Source organism: Neopelma chrysocephalum, unplaced genomic scaffold (genome assembly GCF_003984885.1).
Source record: "Neopelma chrysocephalum unplaced genomic scaffold, ASM398488v2 Primary Assembly neopelma1_43, whole genome shotgun sequence".
Taxonomy (NCBI): Eukaryota; Metazoa; Chordata; class Aves; order Passeriformes; family Pipridae; genus Neopelma; species Neopelma chrysocephalum.
Window position 1 is genome coordinate 4,107,651 of NW_020897702.1, and position 16,402 is coordinate 4,124,052.

Below are 16,402 nucleotides of genomic sequence, written 5' to 3' on the forward strand. Positions count from 1 at the left end.
CCCACCAAGGGCCAGCTTTTTAATGAGGAAAACTTTTGCTTGTTTATTTTAGCAAAGTGTGTCCTTGTCTGCCGATGTAGAAGAAAGCCCTTGAAACCCTAAGGTTTTTTTGCTACAGTGCAAAGTAGGTGAGTGTAACCTGTCCAAGAATAAACATAAGCTGGGAATGGGAAGAAAGCCCTCAATGGAACTCTTAGGTTCTACAGCAGCCTTCCAAGGAGTGTAAAAACTGAAGTTCTTCGTTTTGTTTAGCTGGATGCATTTCTAGGAGTGACCTGGCCTCTAGAACCTGCAGGTCCCTGCTGACTTGGCTTATGTCTGATGCTGCTGTTTCACTTAGTTATTTGGGTCTGGTTCAACCGTACATGAGTCTGATGGAATCCAGTCAGCTAAGTGTACAGCATGGGGCTGGGAGCCATTAAGAAACATTGATGTGTCTTTGGAGAACAGACTTATTTCTTATAATTATAAACTTGAACTAGGAAGTAAGCTTATTGGATGTTGAGGAGAAAATCATTTTGTGTCTGTATTTTAATCTTAAAACAGCTGAAGAAAAGCAGTTAGTTTAAACTTGGGGCTGTATAGCGTGTGGTGATATGACATTTATCCTCCTCTGCATTCAGTTGTAAGATGGGAGCAATCTCAGCCTGCTACTGGAGCATAAAATTGATAACAAACTGAATTGTTCAACTGAATAGATGGGAAGTCACTTAAACATTAAGAAATGAGATTTACAACCTACACAGTGTTTCTGGATGTTAAAGTGACTTCCCATTTAGCACTGTGGCACTTAAGACATTTTGTAGTTATACCTTAAAGAATGAACAAACTTTGCAGATGTCTTTAACAAAGACAACACAACTCATTCTACATCTGCATATATGTGACCCAAATTTCTCTTCCAGAAGTTGTCGTCACAGTTGTTACTACAATCTTTGCATAGACATAATTTTAATTTATGCGTTTATTCTGTTTGGTGTTTTTATTTGCTTTTGTTTTTTTTTTTTTATTTGAGGGGGGATTGTTGTTGTTTACAGAATATAATCTACACTGAAAATTTTTATTGTGTATGCAGTACAACTGATGGGGTAGTCACTGGAGCTCTGATTATGAGATTGGGGGAGGGGAGAGGGCAAGGTTTGCATGCTTGAGATCACAAACAGAATGTGCCATTACATAACTGTGCAGAGGAGTTATAGTCTGCAAATTGTATTTAATCCTACTTCTGATGCTGTGGCTGTTCTTGGCTGCTTTCACTAGTAATGTTACAGTTGGTACTATAATGCAGAAATGTGAGGATATGATCTATATCACTTTCCTGTAGCAAAAGGCTGGAATTCCCTTTGGTAGCCTGAGGGAAAAAACCACACATAATCAGGATGGTTGTTTTTACTTCCCCAGTGGAAGAGCAAACTTGTCAGGGCCATAAGAATTGCAAGAGTGTCTTGGGACCAAGGCACTTTTGACAAGAATGGGAGGATGGGCTTCAAGCATACAAGGGATACCCATACAACCTCTTTGCTAACTTTTAACATAGGAAATAGGATACAGGTTAGCTAAGACCACTAAGAATCCTTTCTTAACTTGAAAAATTAAAATTTGCTGCTTTTGTGTCAAACCTTCTCTACCTAATCAAGATTTTTTTCTGCATTTTGAGTAAATGTGTACGCACATATTACACATATGCTCTTATTTTTTCTTCCTTTTTCTTTTAGTTCTGAGCTGTCATTAGTAGAATTTTGGCAAAAATATTTGTTTCAGATCCCCTATACTTTGTTTGCAAGATTAAGTAGTACAGCAGTTACAAGCTGTTAAATTTCCCCATGCTCTTGAGGGGAATGAGATTAGACTCTAAATTTAAAGGCAAGTTTTGGAGTTCTTTGCTTCAAACCCTTTGGAGTAGTGTGATGTGCAACTCAAGACTAAGATTCCTTCAAACTAAGGTAAAGAAACATAAACATATATATATATGTTACATATACAGAGAGAGACAAAAACATGCAAACTAAATGTGTCAGTGGCATGCTGTACTATAAATAAGAAAATACTTTAACCTTTCATTAGAACAGCTGTTTCCTTGTGCTTGATGCAACATCTGCTTGACTTAAGAATTTATTTTGGGCTTCTGCTGATATTTGGCGAATTATTTTTTTTTAAACGAAAATATTCATCCTGAATTTTACACATACTTAGTAATATACCCTATAAAATTATTAGCTTATTTTGATGTGCCTTTTATATTTCATAATAAGACTATAAGAAATGTTCTTCAGCAACAAAAAACTTATCCATCTTGGGGAGGTGGGGAGAAATAAGGATCTAACGCTTTTCATTCTTTCTTTCCCCCCTCCTGTTGCTTTGTATTGATTTTATGTTGCCTATTAACTGCAAAAATATGATTTTCCAAGAAGCAAAGTTGGTTTTGGTTATTTTTCAGTGATACTCATCTCCTCTCTGTATTCAGTGTGTAGTGTGCCTGGTAATCTCAAAACTCAGTAAAAAGAATAAAAAGAAATGTGTGTCCCTAATGTTATGCTAGCTGAAAAATAGCTTCAGTTCTATGTTAAGGCTGTGCTGAGCAGGCTGTGCATATTTTAAGTGCTGAGCAGGGCTAATCTTCTGGGGCTGTTTTAGTCACCTCCTTGTAGGATCCAAATCAGATAGTTCTAGGGAGCTGATGGTTTGGTGTTATACCTGCTGCCTAGGAAAGTGCTATGATCTTCAAAACAGGTAACCCCCACCACAGCTAAACTACACACAGATGAAGGAAAAGAAATCCTTAGATAACCTGCACAAATTCAGAGTTTGGGGACTGCTCGGCCAGAGGGAGGGGGGATATCTCATGTGCCATTTAGAGTATAGGAAATGGATATGGGGAATTGGAGTGAGAGGCAGGAGGGCTGCTGGTCAAGAAGCACATCACCTCTAGTGTCTACAGCAGGCACTGGTCCAAGAATTTGGAGTTGGTTTGTTTGTTCTTTTAAACAGGCAGCCCATTCCATGTACAGTAACAGTTTGTGATGCAGTCTTAACTTCCTAAATTTTTGGGAGTATGTTGGTGTTGTAATGAGATGCATTAATGCTTAAAAATAATTAAAGATAATGAAGTATAGAGAAAATGGAATTGAGTGTGGTACATCCCACCTACAAAAACTAGAGCATGGCAAGCTGATGAAAAGAACCTATTTTCTACATAGACATTTTTATAGTGACATCTGAGTATGTACTTAGTAACTGATGTGGTGCTGTATTGCAAACTGTTGGTTAAATAGCAGAAATTAAAATGTATTAGAGAAATTGTGTGTGTGTCTAAGGGCCTAACATAAAGTACCTAGCTGAAAGGGGGGAAGTCAGCTCAGAGAGAGCTCATTATTAGAATCATTATGAAACAATTGTTGGATCAATCTTAATGTTTCCTGATTGATTTAATGACAAAGCTAAGTGTAAAGAGGACTTGCTGCTAGAATTTGTTGATGACATGAACTTTGAAAAATGCTTGTAATGTAAAGAGAAAGAAGTGTTACACAGAATTTTGGGGGGGATTTCTTAGTCCATGGGCCCAGACATGGGGGAAATATGAAACGTCTTTGTGATGCAGAATACTTCTTTATACCTAGCCTCATTTCCCTCTGAGGGATGGAGTACTAGAAGTGGAATGAAATTTGGAGCCATGTGCTTTAGGGTGATACAACCAATTTAAAAGCTTGGAAGCTGAATAATTGAAAGAATCAAAGTAGAGAGGGGTACAAAGTAACCAAGCAAACAGCGTGGTGTAGGTATGAAGAAGGTATATGTGCTGTTGGGATACAGTCACAGAAGGTGTTTCCAGTAGACAGAGAAAATTACTGGTGTTATACAAACATCTGGTGAGACATCATTTAGTATGCTTCAGAAATAGTCATCTGTTTGAGGAGAAAATTGAAGAAATTGAAAGGTGCAGAGACAGGCTCCTAGGATGAATGGGCAAATAGATACCTCACTAGAGAAAGCTTGAAGAGTTTGTCTGGGGTAGTCCAGCTAAAGAAATCATATATGTAGTGTTGTCTATACATACGCAGGTGGAGACAACTAAGGGAGGGGAAATACTTAAATTAAAAGACAATATTAGCAAAACAATAAATGGACATAGTCCAACTTGTTTGAATTGTAATTCATTACAGTAGTCAGGTTTTTGGAGTAAACAGGAACAATGGAACTTGGTCTGCTTTTTCTGCTAAATGTTGGTGAGATTTGAAAGTCATTACCTAATCATTGTGGAAATATCAAAGAAAACAAAACTTTAATATGTATAGCCAAACGTGTTCTGAATTTTATGAAGAATTGTCTTTGACTAAACAGCATTCCTGCAGCTTCTCTCCTTTAAGTTTTTTCTCTATTTCCTGGTATACAGCGATACTCTTACAGTGGCTGTGGTGCTTTCTCAGAGACAGCAACCGCTTGGCTGCTTTCCTGTTCTAATGGTAGAACTTGTATATTCCAAAGGGTGTTAGCAGGAGGACAGTGAAGGCAACCTAGACCTTTTATGCTCACTCTTTTATACTTGCTACACTTTGAAGTAGAGACTGAATTGCTTTTAGGAAGGGTCATTTTCTTCATTGACCTTGAAGTGTTCTGGATGATAGAGATTTTAATTTTGATACCTCCATTAGGTACTTAAAGATGAATCCAAGCCAAAGCATTCAAGAGGGAATAGACAATCTCTTTAGAGAGTTTCTGAAAGTAAGTGGAGAGTAGGTGACTGAGGCTGGGCTGTCATGTTCAGTGGATATGATGCACTGAGATTTTTGACCCTAAAGTCTTGAAAACTTGTTCATCACTGTAAATTTTTCCCTTCATATTTGATGTAGAAAACAGTTTACTGAATTCCAACAAAGAAAGCTTTTTTGCAACTTACCCTGAAGTGAGAGCCACAGTTTGAGAGTGTGACTTGGAAAGAAGTATCCAAGCAGTTAGTATACCTAAAGTCTGGCTAAAAGTTGATGAAATGTGGACTTGTAGGTCAAAGCACAATAGCAGCTAGACTCCTGCTTGCCATGGGCATTCGTAAGTGCTAGCTACCCAAACATCTTTTATGACCCTGCTAGCAGTTGCTTGAGGAGCCAACATTTTATCTCTTTTGCATTGTAAATAATGTCACGGTCAGTTCATTATATGTGTTATTTTAATGCTATATGTGAAAGGAATAATATTCTCTAATTTGCAAATAGAAGAGAGGAAAATTATGGCCAAAGGTGCTGATCATTTCATATAGGATATTAATGGAAGAAAAATGATTATGTGATGTTATTGCTGTGCTGCATGGGGACCTCAACCACTTTGCTTGTAGTGAAAGACAGTGGTGGGACAAAGTTTTGGATTCAGAAGACTGGCAGAGGGATTCAAGCTCGGTGCCCACTGGGACCAAGGAAGCATACTGACTCCCTGGTGTTTTCTAGGAGATGTCTGGCTGAGATTAGGGCTGGAGGAAGCGTGCTAGGGCTTTTATTTAGGCTGACAGGCTATTCAGGAGCAGATTTTGATATTTTTAATGTTCTCTAAGTGAATTTTTCAGGTTTATATTTTTCCTCTTCATTCAAGAAACTGTGTTGCCAGTGTGTCCTTGCTAGAATTTTTTCTACTCTATTGAAAGCTTTTTTTGATAGCACAGTTGATTCAATCAGTAACAATCCAAATCTTCTGGTGTTTATAATCAAAAATGCCAGCTATTAGAATTTAATGTTCCTAGATTATGTGTAAGCAAACAAAATTTTATTGACCTCTTTGACCCTCTTTCTAACACTGTCTTAAACTGTTTTCTCAAATCATTTGGATCAGTCTTCATCCAAAATCAATTACAACTTTTTAGGAACCATAAAAAAATTAAATAATTTAAGTCTTCTCTGTAGACTTTCTTAATATTGGTTTGGTCTTTTTTTTACCAGATAAATTTGCGCCTCATCTTGGTAAGCGGGAAAACAAAAGAGTTCCTCTTTTCACCGAATGACTCTGCTGCAGATATTGCAAAACATGTGTATGACAACTGGCCAATGGGTGAGTAGCCGTGTGGCTTTGGCTTTTTAACTGGTGAGCAAGAAGCTTTCCTGTATTGTCAGACTAAAGGATCAATAAACTAATATCTGTGCTCAACATTCAAATTTAAGTATGTTTACTCTGTATCTGGACTGGTTATAAATCTATGGATTTATATAGAAATACAGTTGTCTTGCCTTCTTTTTCCCACTTTCTTTGGTTGGGTAGATTTTTAGATGTCTGCACTGTTTCCTACTTTCTAAAATTTGCTTTTCCAAACTGAAATACTTCTTTCCCCCTATCTTTAGACACTTTTCTTGGTCAATCATGTTAGAGGATCTAGTAAGTGGGAGGAAATGTTAGAGATATAAAACCTCTTATGTGAGGACTAATATAAGCTAATATTAAATATAGCATGTCACAGGAACACATTAGTAAAATTGAGTCTAAGTACTTCTTCCTTACTGCCCTTATGTTGGAAAGGATTGGTAATACTGGTATTTTTCCAGGAAAAAAAAATATAAAAGCACATTTTAAGGGACATTGAAAGACTGGAGGTTGGTTGTGTGAATATATTTGGTGTTATGCAGGAATACTGGCTTCAGAAAATAGACTTGAGAACTTAAGACGTGTATTCATGTATGTGAATAGTTTCCCAAAACAAAGTGCTTCTGTTTTGCCCGACTATGATTTCATGGGAAAATAGCCAAAACAGAGACATAGCATTACATACGATGAAAGAAAATGCTTCTTTTGGTACAGGACTTCATTTGGGTTACTGTTTTGATGTTAAAAAGACTACTATTTATACAAACTAAAACATTGCCCTATCTGTTTTTGTGGTGCCTTTGTCAAAGACATATGGTGAATGATAATTCATGCCAAAAAGTTAGTGTTGCTAATCTGTACTTTAGGCCTTAAACTGGTCTTTAAGGTCAGGAAAAACAGAGTTCCAGGGGACTTGTTTGCTGTTTGATTAGCTGGGATGCAGTATTATGTATTTAGTAAATACGTAATGAAGGAGGAGGGTTTAAGTATTAAATACAGATGTAAAACACTTTACCACCAAGAAATATGGTTGACGTAGAATTTGTGTAGCTGCTGTTCATATATTGATGTGTGCCTTCAACATGATAGTCATAACCAAACGTTCTTTGTGTACTTTTATCTGAATTAGTAGAGGCAGAACTGGATTTTTTTTCTTGCTCAAGTTTATGCCTGAACATGTGATGTCATGTTCCCAGTCTTGTGAAGAGCTTGAAAGTTGCAGATTCTGAGTTTAGAGATGGGAAGAAACCCAGACTTTTAAGTCTCTTCTTTAAAAAAAAAAGAAAAGTAGAACCAGACATGGAAACCTCAGTTCAAATACCTGCTGTCCTGAGGGAGTGCTCTAAATCTTGATGAATATTTAATTGCCTTTGCAAAAAAGAATACTCTCAATTTAAAAGACAGAAAAAAATCTGCTTCAGAATAGCATATAGATTTGCACAAACATTAGCCCACTACCTGTTTCCAGACAGAGAGGGCTCCTCTTTGCCACAGAACTGAGAAATCTTGATGAGGACTAAAGTTTCCTTGAAATTGAGATGATATGGTTGTTTTACCACCATTTTGACTTGTCACGATCTCATGGGGAAAATAGTCACAAAATATCCTCAGTTGCATGCTGCCAGGGTTAAGGCAAACCTCTCCACACCTCTTTTGGCAATACAGTTGTTAATTAAAGATCTCTTGACTTCTAATAGAAAATGCTGAATTTATTTTAATGCATATCATCTAGGTAGGTTACCTATTCTCTTCTTCCCCTCCCCCTTTCTTCTAAATAATAATTTTTTTCTTGTACAGCAATTATCTGAACTTAAAAAAAAAAAAAGTAGATTCAGAGAGTCCTTGGCTCATTTAGTCATCAGTGGAAATTAAAATTTGAATTCATGTCAGAAAGAAATGTTTCAAACTGCCAGCCAAGAAGAAAGGATGGGTAACTTGGCAGCTTAACAGTGAGAAAATACCTGTGCCAAAATATAGTCTGTCTTCTTTTGGTTGTGATTTTACATCATTATGGCACTGTAAACTGACTGAAATTCTCCTTCTTACAGCCACATTATAGTGGAGTTCAGACTGTATGGAGTAAAAAAATAAAAATTGGTATTCTAGCAGTGTGATAATTCAGATCCTTTACATAGCCCAAAGCATAGCAGAAGGGGCATGTGCTTGAATTGCAAGACAATTGAATGAGTGGCAATACTTGAAATTCAAATAGCTTTGCTCCCCTAATTTGATGTAATCTTATGAACTAGGCACATGGCAGCACCTGGGAATGTTGCAACCTCTGCTGTTGGTACCAGCCTTGCCTCTGCTGTGTTCTGGGGCTGATGGCTCCTCCTGCCTGCGTCTCTGCCTGCTTGCTTTTTGCACCAGATACCTCTCCATACAATCTGCAGCCATGGCTTTTGTTTTAAATGCTTCCTCTTCCCCCTTTTTCAGTTCTTCTTCTTTTGTGGTGCCAGTTGATACTGCCTATATGTTAATTGTACGTTCCCAGTGAACAGGTTGGTTTTTGTGGCTTGTTAGGATCCCTTGCTGAATATTCATTTTGGTATATAAACACTACCAAAGCAGAAATACAGAACATTTGTGAACAACTGTTGCCAGATAGCTGGTCAGCTAAGAAACAGAAGACACTGTATTCCCAGAGAGCCCATTTAAATTCGACATTTCAAGGCTTTATGATACTTGTTCTGAAAGCAAAGTGCATATTTATTTATTCTTCACATTGTGACAGGGAACGGTAAAGGATCATTTAAGCTTATAATTTATTCATGATAACTTAAGCATTATAGGAAAATACATGCTCTCTTTTCCTGAACCACTCTTTGCCACATAAAAATATCCATGGATTGGCCTTTGAGATGTTCCTTAAAATGTACTGGTGGATGTCTGCTCTGAGAGAGCCTCTGTTCCAGCTCTCCGCAGTGGCTGTTTGGGGCTGCTCAGGTCACTGCCCCCTCTGGACACGTTATCTGGTTGGATCTGGCTGTCACTGAATGGTGCTGAGCTGCCTCCAGAGCTTTTTTCAGTGCTGTGATTTCAGAGTCCCGTTTCAAATGACCCATCACATGCGCTTTTGCTCTGTGTGTGGCTGCTTCCCATTGCTGGAGAACGCCTCCAGTTAGTCAATTAGCTGGTGAGGAGGAGTATGGCTTGAGAAACTTCTGAATTGGAAGAAATTAAGGCACTTTTTGCCTGGATATTAAGAATCAGGAAACAACTTGCACATATGAAATATTTTGTTTAGGACTTGTATATGTGCTAAATATGTGCTCCAGTCTGTGAAGTCAGTAATGTTATGTGTTTCAATGCCCAGTGTCAAATAATAAATTTAAGAATAGACTTCAGGTGTGCTGCCCTTGAATCATCTTCCTGTATCTTCAACCTATATACTCTTTTTACTGTTTCATGCAAAAGTTTTCTTCCTGGTAAAGGTGAAAGAAATAACAAAAGATGTTTTTATTACAATGTAACTGTGTAAATTCTCTCTCTCTTCAGATTGGGAAGAAGAACAAGTCAGCAGTCCAAATATCTTGCGGCTTATTTATCAAGGGAGGTTTCTTCATGGCAATGTGACATTAGGAGGTATGAAAATACTTTTCATTATACATGTTACAGTCAGGCAGAGGGGATATTTATTTACAGGGCAGTGAATACTGCTTTACTGTTCAAGATCACAGTATGGCTTGCTTTATACTATTTTCCTCTGTGTAGAGTGACATTGTACCTTATTGTGTATTTTTCCATTTTGTTACCAATAGTTAAACTTTGGGAGGTACCACCTGCTAAGTCAAGTCTTCTCTTGCACAAAGTAACTGTAATGCTGCTTTTATTTGTTGTCTTTCTAAATGCAATATTTTGTTCTACGTCTCTTTCACTGCGCTTACCTGGCAAGCTACTTAATAAGTATCTGAAGTATTTTAAAGTGTTTGATAAACTTTATAATAATTGGTCAGACAATACTTTAAATCTTACTGCAACGCCGGAAGACATCCTATGAATGAGAATGAGGGGAAGCATTCTTGCTGTCCAGTGCTCTCCCAGGGATACAATTGCATAGTTATGCGAAAACAACAGTAAATGGCTTCAGTTCTTGTGCAGAGGAAATGCTATTCAACTCTGCCCCCTCGTGGCAAGTGTTTCCTCACAATTACATATTTTGGTGGAAATCTTTGCTAGAGGTGTGACACACATTTTGTAACAGTAATCTTTCCCTTTGTAGGTAACATTTTCCAGTGTGAATATCAACTGTATCAATGACTAAACAAAATGAGACTCTCTTTTCTGTGCCAGTTTAAAAATAAATTGATACTACTGCTTCGTCTATATGCTTAGATTGTTCATGATTTGGTACTTGAATGCAGTACAGAAAGAAGAATATAATACAAAATCACCAGTGAAATGTTTTTGAAGTTAAGATGAACCTGAAAATAATATTTCTGGACTGCTTATGGTAATTTTTCATGAAGAAGTGACAGAGATGATATAGCCATTGATTCACTTTCTACCATTTCTAGTGTTGGCTTGGGATGTACTTTTAGAATAGATTTATTCTCCACATATATAAATTTTTAATGCTGCTATATATACAAACGAGATCATTGCCAGCTCAGCTGGAAGAACCTGAAATTTTTATTCACTCTTTAATTTGTATTTTTACCAGGTGACAATGAGTGCAGCTAGTAGCAGTTGGAGTAGAGTTGAAAAACAAATGTTAAGTCTTGGATCATCTCTGCAATTAAAGATGCTAGTCTTACCCTACATTTCCAGGCAAGGATAGCTAAATGGAATTTTCTTTGCCATTCATCTCTGGGTGTTGCTTTTTACCACCAATATTTGTTCCTTTAGTGACATTTGTCTAAATCTGAAACAACTTTGAATATTTGTTTAATATGTTTAACATATTGTTTAATGAGTTAAGCTGAAAAATAGTAGCTTCATGCTGATGACTCTTCCATTACCTTAGGTCTATGAATTTTGAACATTTACTTTGGCTCAGGGCATTTCAGTCCATTCTTAATCATTCATGCATTGCGATTTAATCATCATGTTTTTATCCCAAGGATCTTACATGTATATTAGTATTTTTCAAAAATCCTTTTGTTGCTGTATTGTTTTAAGAAAAAGGATCCCTAAACCATTGGCTTAACTTCAATACTAATGAAGTTATCTGGAGTAAGATTATACAGCTAAAAGGGGAACAAGAATTCATAAAACAGCCTGAAAAGACTCTTTCTTCAGTTTGTGGTGTTCATCAGAGATAACCCTAAGTGAACTAGTTACCTTTAAAAGGGAGATGAAGGTGGGAGGAAGTTTCTTGCTAAACACAATATTTAATTTCTTATGCTGTTATAATAGTTTCATTAAGCTTTTCTAGCTGCAGTTCTCTATGACTGAGTTATAGCACTTAGTGTTATATTTGCTTTAGGTGATAAGGAAATATTGACTGGAATTTGGACCTTCTGAAAGTCACTTTACCATCCAGTGAAACAAAAGTTTCCAAGGAAACAGTTTGATGTTTCCTTTTTTAATGGGAGTCTGGTTTTATTCACATTTAAAAATTACATTTTAATGTTCTAATTGTAACCTCATATCTGTGTAGTGGCTTCTGAATTTGAGACTCCTATAAACTAAGAGGCCTCAAACAATGAGAAATTGATAGGAAAAAATGCTTTTGAGTGCAAAATTTTATTTTAAAGAAATCAACCCTTTTGTTACCTTCTTTGAATGGACTGTCACTACAAGAACAGTAGAGCTAATGGCGCTGGAAGTGATAAAGAAAAGTGGACTCCTCTGTAAAGCTTGCTGTGCTGCTCTTACCTATAGTGCTTGAGCCACACTGTTTGGTGGTGTCCTGCCTGTGCTAAGGGTTGGGGAGTTGGCTAGCAAGGCAGAGTCTGTTGTTCAGCTTCCAACAGGAAATTTCATCCTTTAGCTAAATATTTGTTCTGCAGTTTGTATTTCAAATAATATCAATTAGGGAAGTAATACATAACAGTTCTCCATTTCTTGGTAGATAATGGTAATCGACAGCATTTTGCTTGCTTATTTATAGGGAAGGGTGGAAGGGAAGTCAACCCACCATGTACCATCCATATTGCAAAAGGCAGGGAGAAGTTAATTCTGACAATAGAAAATATGGAAAAACAGTAGAATCGAACAGATGGGAAAGGACTTAAATATGATTTTAGTTTAAGTGAGAGAAAGGAGTGAGAGAACAAAGAGAAGAGCAAGAAAGGATTATTGAGCATAGGTTAGGGTGCTCAGATGCTGTCATGGTGCTCCAAGAAAGAAGCTAGAAATTGCTAGCAAGAACTATGCAAACTAGTAGCTAAAATGAGTTAATTGAAATATTAGCATATTCTACTTGATTACTGCAAACAGTTAATCTCCATAACTCACTAATGAAGTCTCCTGAAGTGTCTTGATATAATGAAAGATGTCCCTAATGTGATTAGTTTGTAATATTTTGCTCTTTCTGTAATAGCTTTTCAAGAGTTTATGTTATGAAGACAATAGTTTTGTTTGCCAAGAGTATATTAACAGTCTGTTAGAGTTTTTAGTTGTACCAAATACCCAAAATATGTCATTGTCAGACTCTAAGCTATCAATAGCTTCTAGTTTCAGACACAAGCAGTGCTTCAAGTAAACTAAGCAACTTTCAGATTTGCCTTTCTATGGAGATGGCTTTTCCCAAAGTACAGCTGCTTCAAAGAAGCTTGTGGAGTTCTGTATCCCTTCGTATGCTTACACCTGTGTTTTAACCTGTGTTTCAATCATAACTTGCATTTTTTCATACAAATACATAGGCAATAAACATGATTTAATAGCAGTGTTTTAGTGAGGCTTATATTGAATACATCTAATTACCAAATACTCGGTTTATTTTTTCATTAGTGAATCCTTAATCTATGCTATAGTAATTAAAATAAAGAGGCATTTTTCTCTTCTGTTACCTTCAGGTTTGTTTGCCACTCATTATTCATTTATTCACTTACAATGCCATGATGCACCGTATGGGAATATAAAAGCTGTAGCTTGAGTTTGATAGGGCAAATTCTACTCAAGTCAGAATGATTTGCGTATTTAGGATTAAGTTCTTGTTAAATTTATCGCTAACTTTTTTTCCTCTATAAGCCACGAAGGACAAAACTTAGAGCATCTTTACCTCATAGTTTTCAGAAAAACAATCAAGGAAAATACTTTAAGTATACGCTGTGGTCGTATACTTAAATCAGAATGTCAATTTCAGAGACAAGCTTTGTGGAAAGCACCATTTTGTTTTGTGTTGCTAAACTCACAAAGGCAGCACTGTGAGTATTACTGTATCTGATTTAAGGTGTTTTAAATTTGATGTTTTTCCCATGCAGCTGGGAAAGGCAAGGTGTAAACATTTTATATTTTGAAAAATCTGTGTCATGGATCAAAGTATGTTTTAGGAAAATCTTTTTTACAGTAGTAGCTCAGTGTTCTGATATCTCAGGAATAACAATTTAGTGGCTGAATTAGCCACTTTTTTGCATCCTTATCACTAAAGAATGCTTAACACCTAAGTCTTGGTATGAATGCCCACTTCTGCTTTTACTCAAAAGAGGAATGCTACGTTTCCTAACAGGAATATCATATCTCTAAGAATGCAGTGTTTTAAGTGACTATTATCATGCCCCAAGGCCCTGATTTATAGAACTTCAACCAGTAAGCAGTTCAAACCTAACAGTATGAACTTTTGAAGAGATGCTAATCCAGTTATAGTTAGTTTCAGTTGGGTATTTTGAAGAAAAAAAGGCTGCTGTAATGTGTTAATAATTCTCCCTTTTTCCTTTTGCAGCATTAAAACTTCCATTTGGCAAAACAACAGTGATGCATTTGGTGGCTAGGGAGACATTGCCAGAGCCAAACTCTCAAGGTAGGCTGTGCACTAGAGGTATTTCTTGCTCGAGTAGGTGGTAAAGTGGTCAGATCTCTTACAGGCTTTTTGAGTGTTTCATAATAGAGAAAAGTCAAGTCCTTGTGCTTTTTTGTGAAGGAAGTAATGGAATGCTTTTGTACTTCTTTATAGAAAACTAAGAAATTAACTTTCTGGTTTTGTATTTTTGTAGACTGCAGAAATTCTTAAAAATTTCAAATCTTAAAAGCTCTTGTTTTTATTGTGAAAAACTAGTCCTGAATTATTTTTCAGTTATGTAGTATGCATGTGTATAATAATAAATAAGTTTTTAACTGAAAATAATATAGAAGAGACTTGTATTAAGCATACTCTCAAGCAGAATTGCTTTAGAAATGGCATGTAAGCAAAGCTTTCTTCTTGCTTTGCAGGTCAAAGGAACCGTGAAAAAACTGGAGAAAGCAATTGCTGTGTAATCCTGTAAACCCTGTTAGCTTTACCTGCTAAGTGTGATGTAATATAGTCTTTGTCTTTCATGCTGCTGGAATAGAAGAGGCCCTACCTTGCTTCAAACACCTGTAGGAAGAGCCTGTCTGTAAATCCATGGAACTGAAATATTACACGAACACTGTCTCATTAGTCTTTTTTTTTTAAAAAAAGATGAAAGATCTATGAACACTTTCATTGTTTATTTTTTTTCAATTCTTCCCTTTTGTTTGTTGAATAATCTTACAGTACATCACTTTTTGAAAGATTCAATCTCCAGGAAGGTTTGTGTTCTTTTCCATAGCAGGAATCATTTTGCTACCACAAAAATCTCCATTAACTGGATCTAACCAGTCAAGCTTTCTAGATGCAATTTGCACTGAATATGGTTGACAGTAAATTCTCATCAACAATCTCTAACAATATTTGAGACATTTAGTAATAACCTGCAATGTGTAATGCAACACTGGAAAATAGTATATTAATAATTAAAACAAATCTCACTTGTGGCCAAATCAAAGGAAAAACTGTTAAGTCAATTCTACGTAAGTCAACCTTAGTGGCCAAACTGGCACAGAATACTAACTAAACCAAGTCTAACTATATATACTTTCACTGCAACGAACAAATAAAACTATGTGCCTGTAATTTAAAAGCACTCTGTAGAGGGCTGATGAAACTGATTCTTTCGTTACTGCGTGCGCTCGGATCTCGTGTGTTAGTTGAGTGCTTATTGAGACAGCACAAACAAGTGCAGAGAGTGCGTTTCCTAGCCTTAATATGGGAGGGGTAGTTTCCTGTAGTTCATAGGCTTTTATTATTGTGCATAAATGTTAGAAAACATAATTTACTAATCAATTTTATGTATTTGAATATTGGCAATGGGTGTTTTTCAGTAATTTTTCTCATCTGTACCTTAGACTCCAGTGTCATGCTTACTCATTAGAGACTTCAAAAGAATTATTAAAGTTTAAAAAGCAAAAAGAAAAACTTCTACCATAATACTAGTTTTGTTTCTTTACGTAATCTGCATTTGGTATTAGTGCTTGCAACGGTATTAAAATCAGAAGCTGATTTTTGAAGGCGTACGTAATTCAGAAGGATGCCATTCTTTTATTTCATATCAATACTTTAAATGTTGATATGCTAAAGAAATTTGCACAGCACTAAAGCATGAGCTAGTTTCATCTAAACTTGTAAAAAATAAAAATTAAAAAAAATATAAAAGATTTTATATTTTTTCACTGGGGAGGAACGCTTCCTGGGTGAAATTACAAATATATGTAGAATATATTTAATAAAAAACTTATAAAATACATAACTATAGAAGTTAAATATAGATTGGCGTGTAGTATAATAGAACAATATTCCATATAAATAGCTTTAGCCTTTAAAAAAATGAGTCACAGGTTGACATTGTGTTCTGTACTTACGTGTCCACAACTCTTACAGATGTTCTGTGTAATCGTTTTTTCGAATGATTGGCATCATTCAAATGTAAACAGGTTATTTTATTCATTGTTACTGCTTTGATGAAATGCTTTATATGCAGTAGATTTACAAAAATATTGTTCATACTGATCAGAATTAAATTTGTATAGAGCAGAGTTTTAAAACAAATTGTAAATAGCACTAAACATTTTCTTTCTGCAACCTGTACCGATAGACTCTTCTGTAAACTAAATAAAAGAATATTGTAGTGCATTTTGGTGGTCTTTCTAGGGTTGTAATTGGGTCTGTAACTGCTTTTAATAATACTTCCTTATCTGGAAATTAGGTAAGGGCTCCATTTTATTTATTTTTAAAAAGGGGGGCACAAAACCTGCTGAAAACTGCTGATGAGATTTATCACTTCAGGTTTGTTTTTCTTTCACCTCACAAGTGACCTAGAAGCTTTTTCTGTCGGGGAGCAATGCGAGCATGGGCAGTTGCCCATCGTGTCTCTCACAGGAGCCATGTGCTCATAGTATAAGT

At 36.1% G+C, this 16,402-nt stretch overlaps 1 protein-coding gene across 1 annotated transcript in view; it reads left to right on the forward strand.

Annotated features, from left to right (window-relative positions):
- Nucleotides 1–16,132, forward strand: part of UBL3 (ubiquitin like 3) — a 56,441-nt gene extending 40,309 nt beyond the window's left edge. The window contains exons 2-5 of the mRNA XM_027677793.1: nucleotides 5,922–6,030; nucleotides 9,556–9,642; nucleotides 13,886–13,963; nucleotides 14,374–16,132. Coding sequence (XP_027533594.1) covers nucleotides 5,922–6,030; nucleotides 9,556–9,642; nucleotides 13,886–13,963; nucleotides 14,374–14,426 — 327 coding nt within the window. The 3' untranslated portion in view covers nucleotides 14,427–16,132. The remainder of the gene's footprint in view (nucleotides 1–5,921; nucleotides 6,031–9,555; nucleotides 9,643–13,885; nucleotides 13,964–14,373) is intronic.
- The last annotated feature ends 270 nt before the right edge of the window (nucleotides 16,133–16,402 follow it).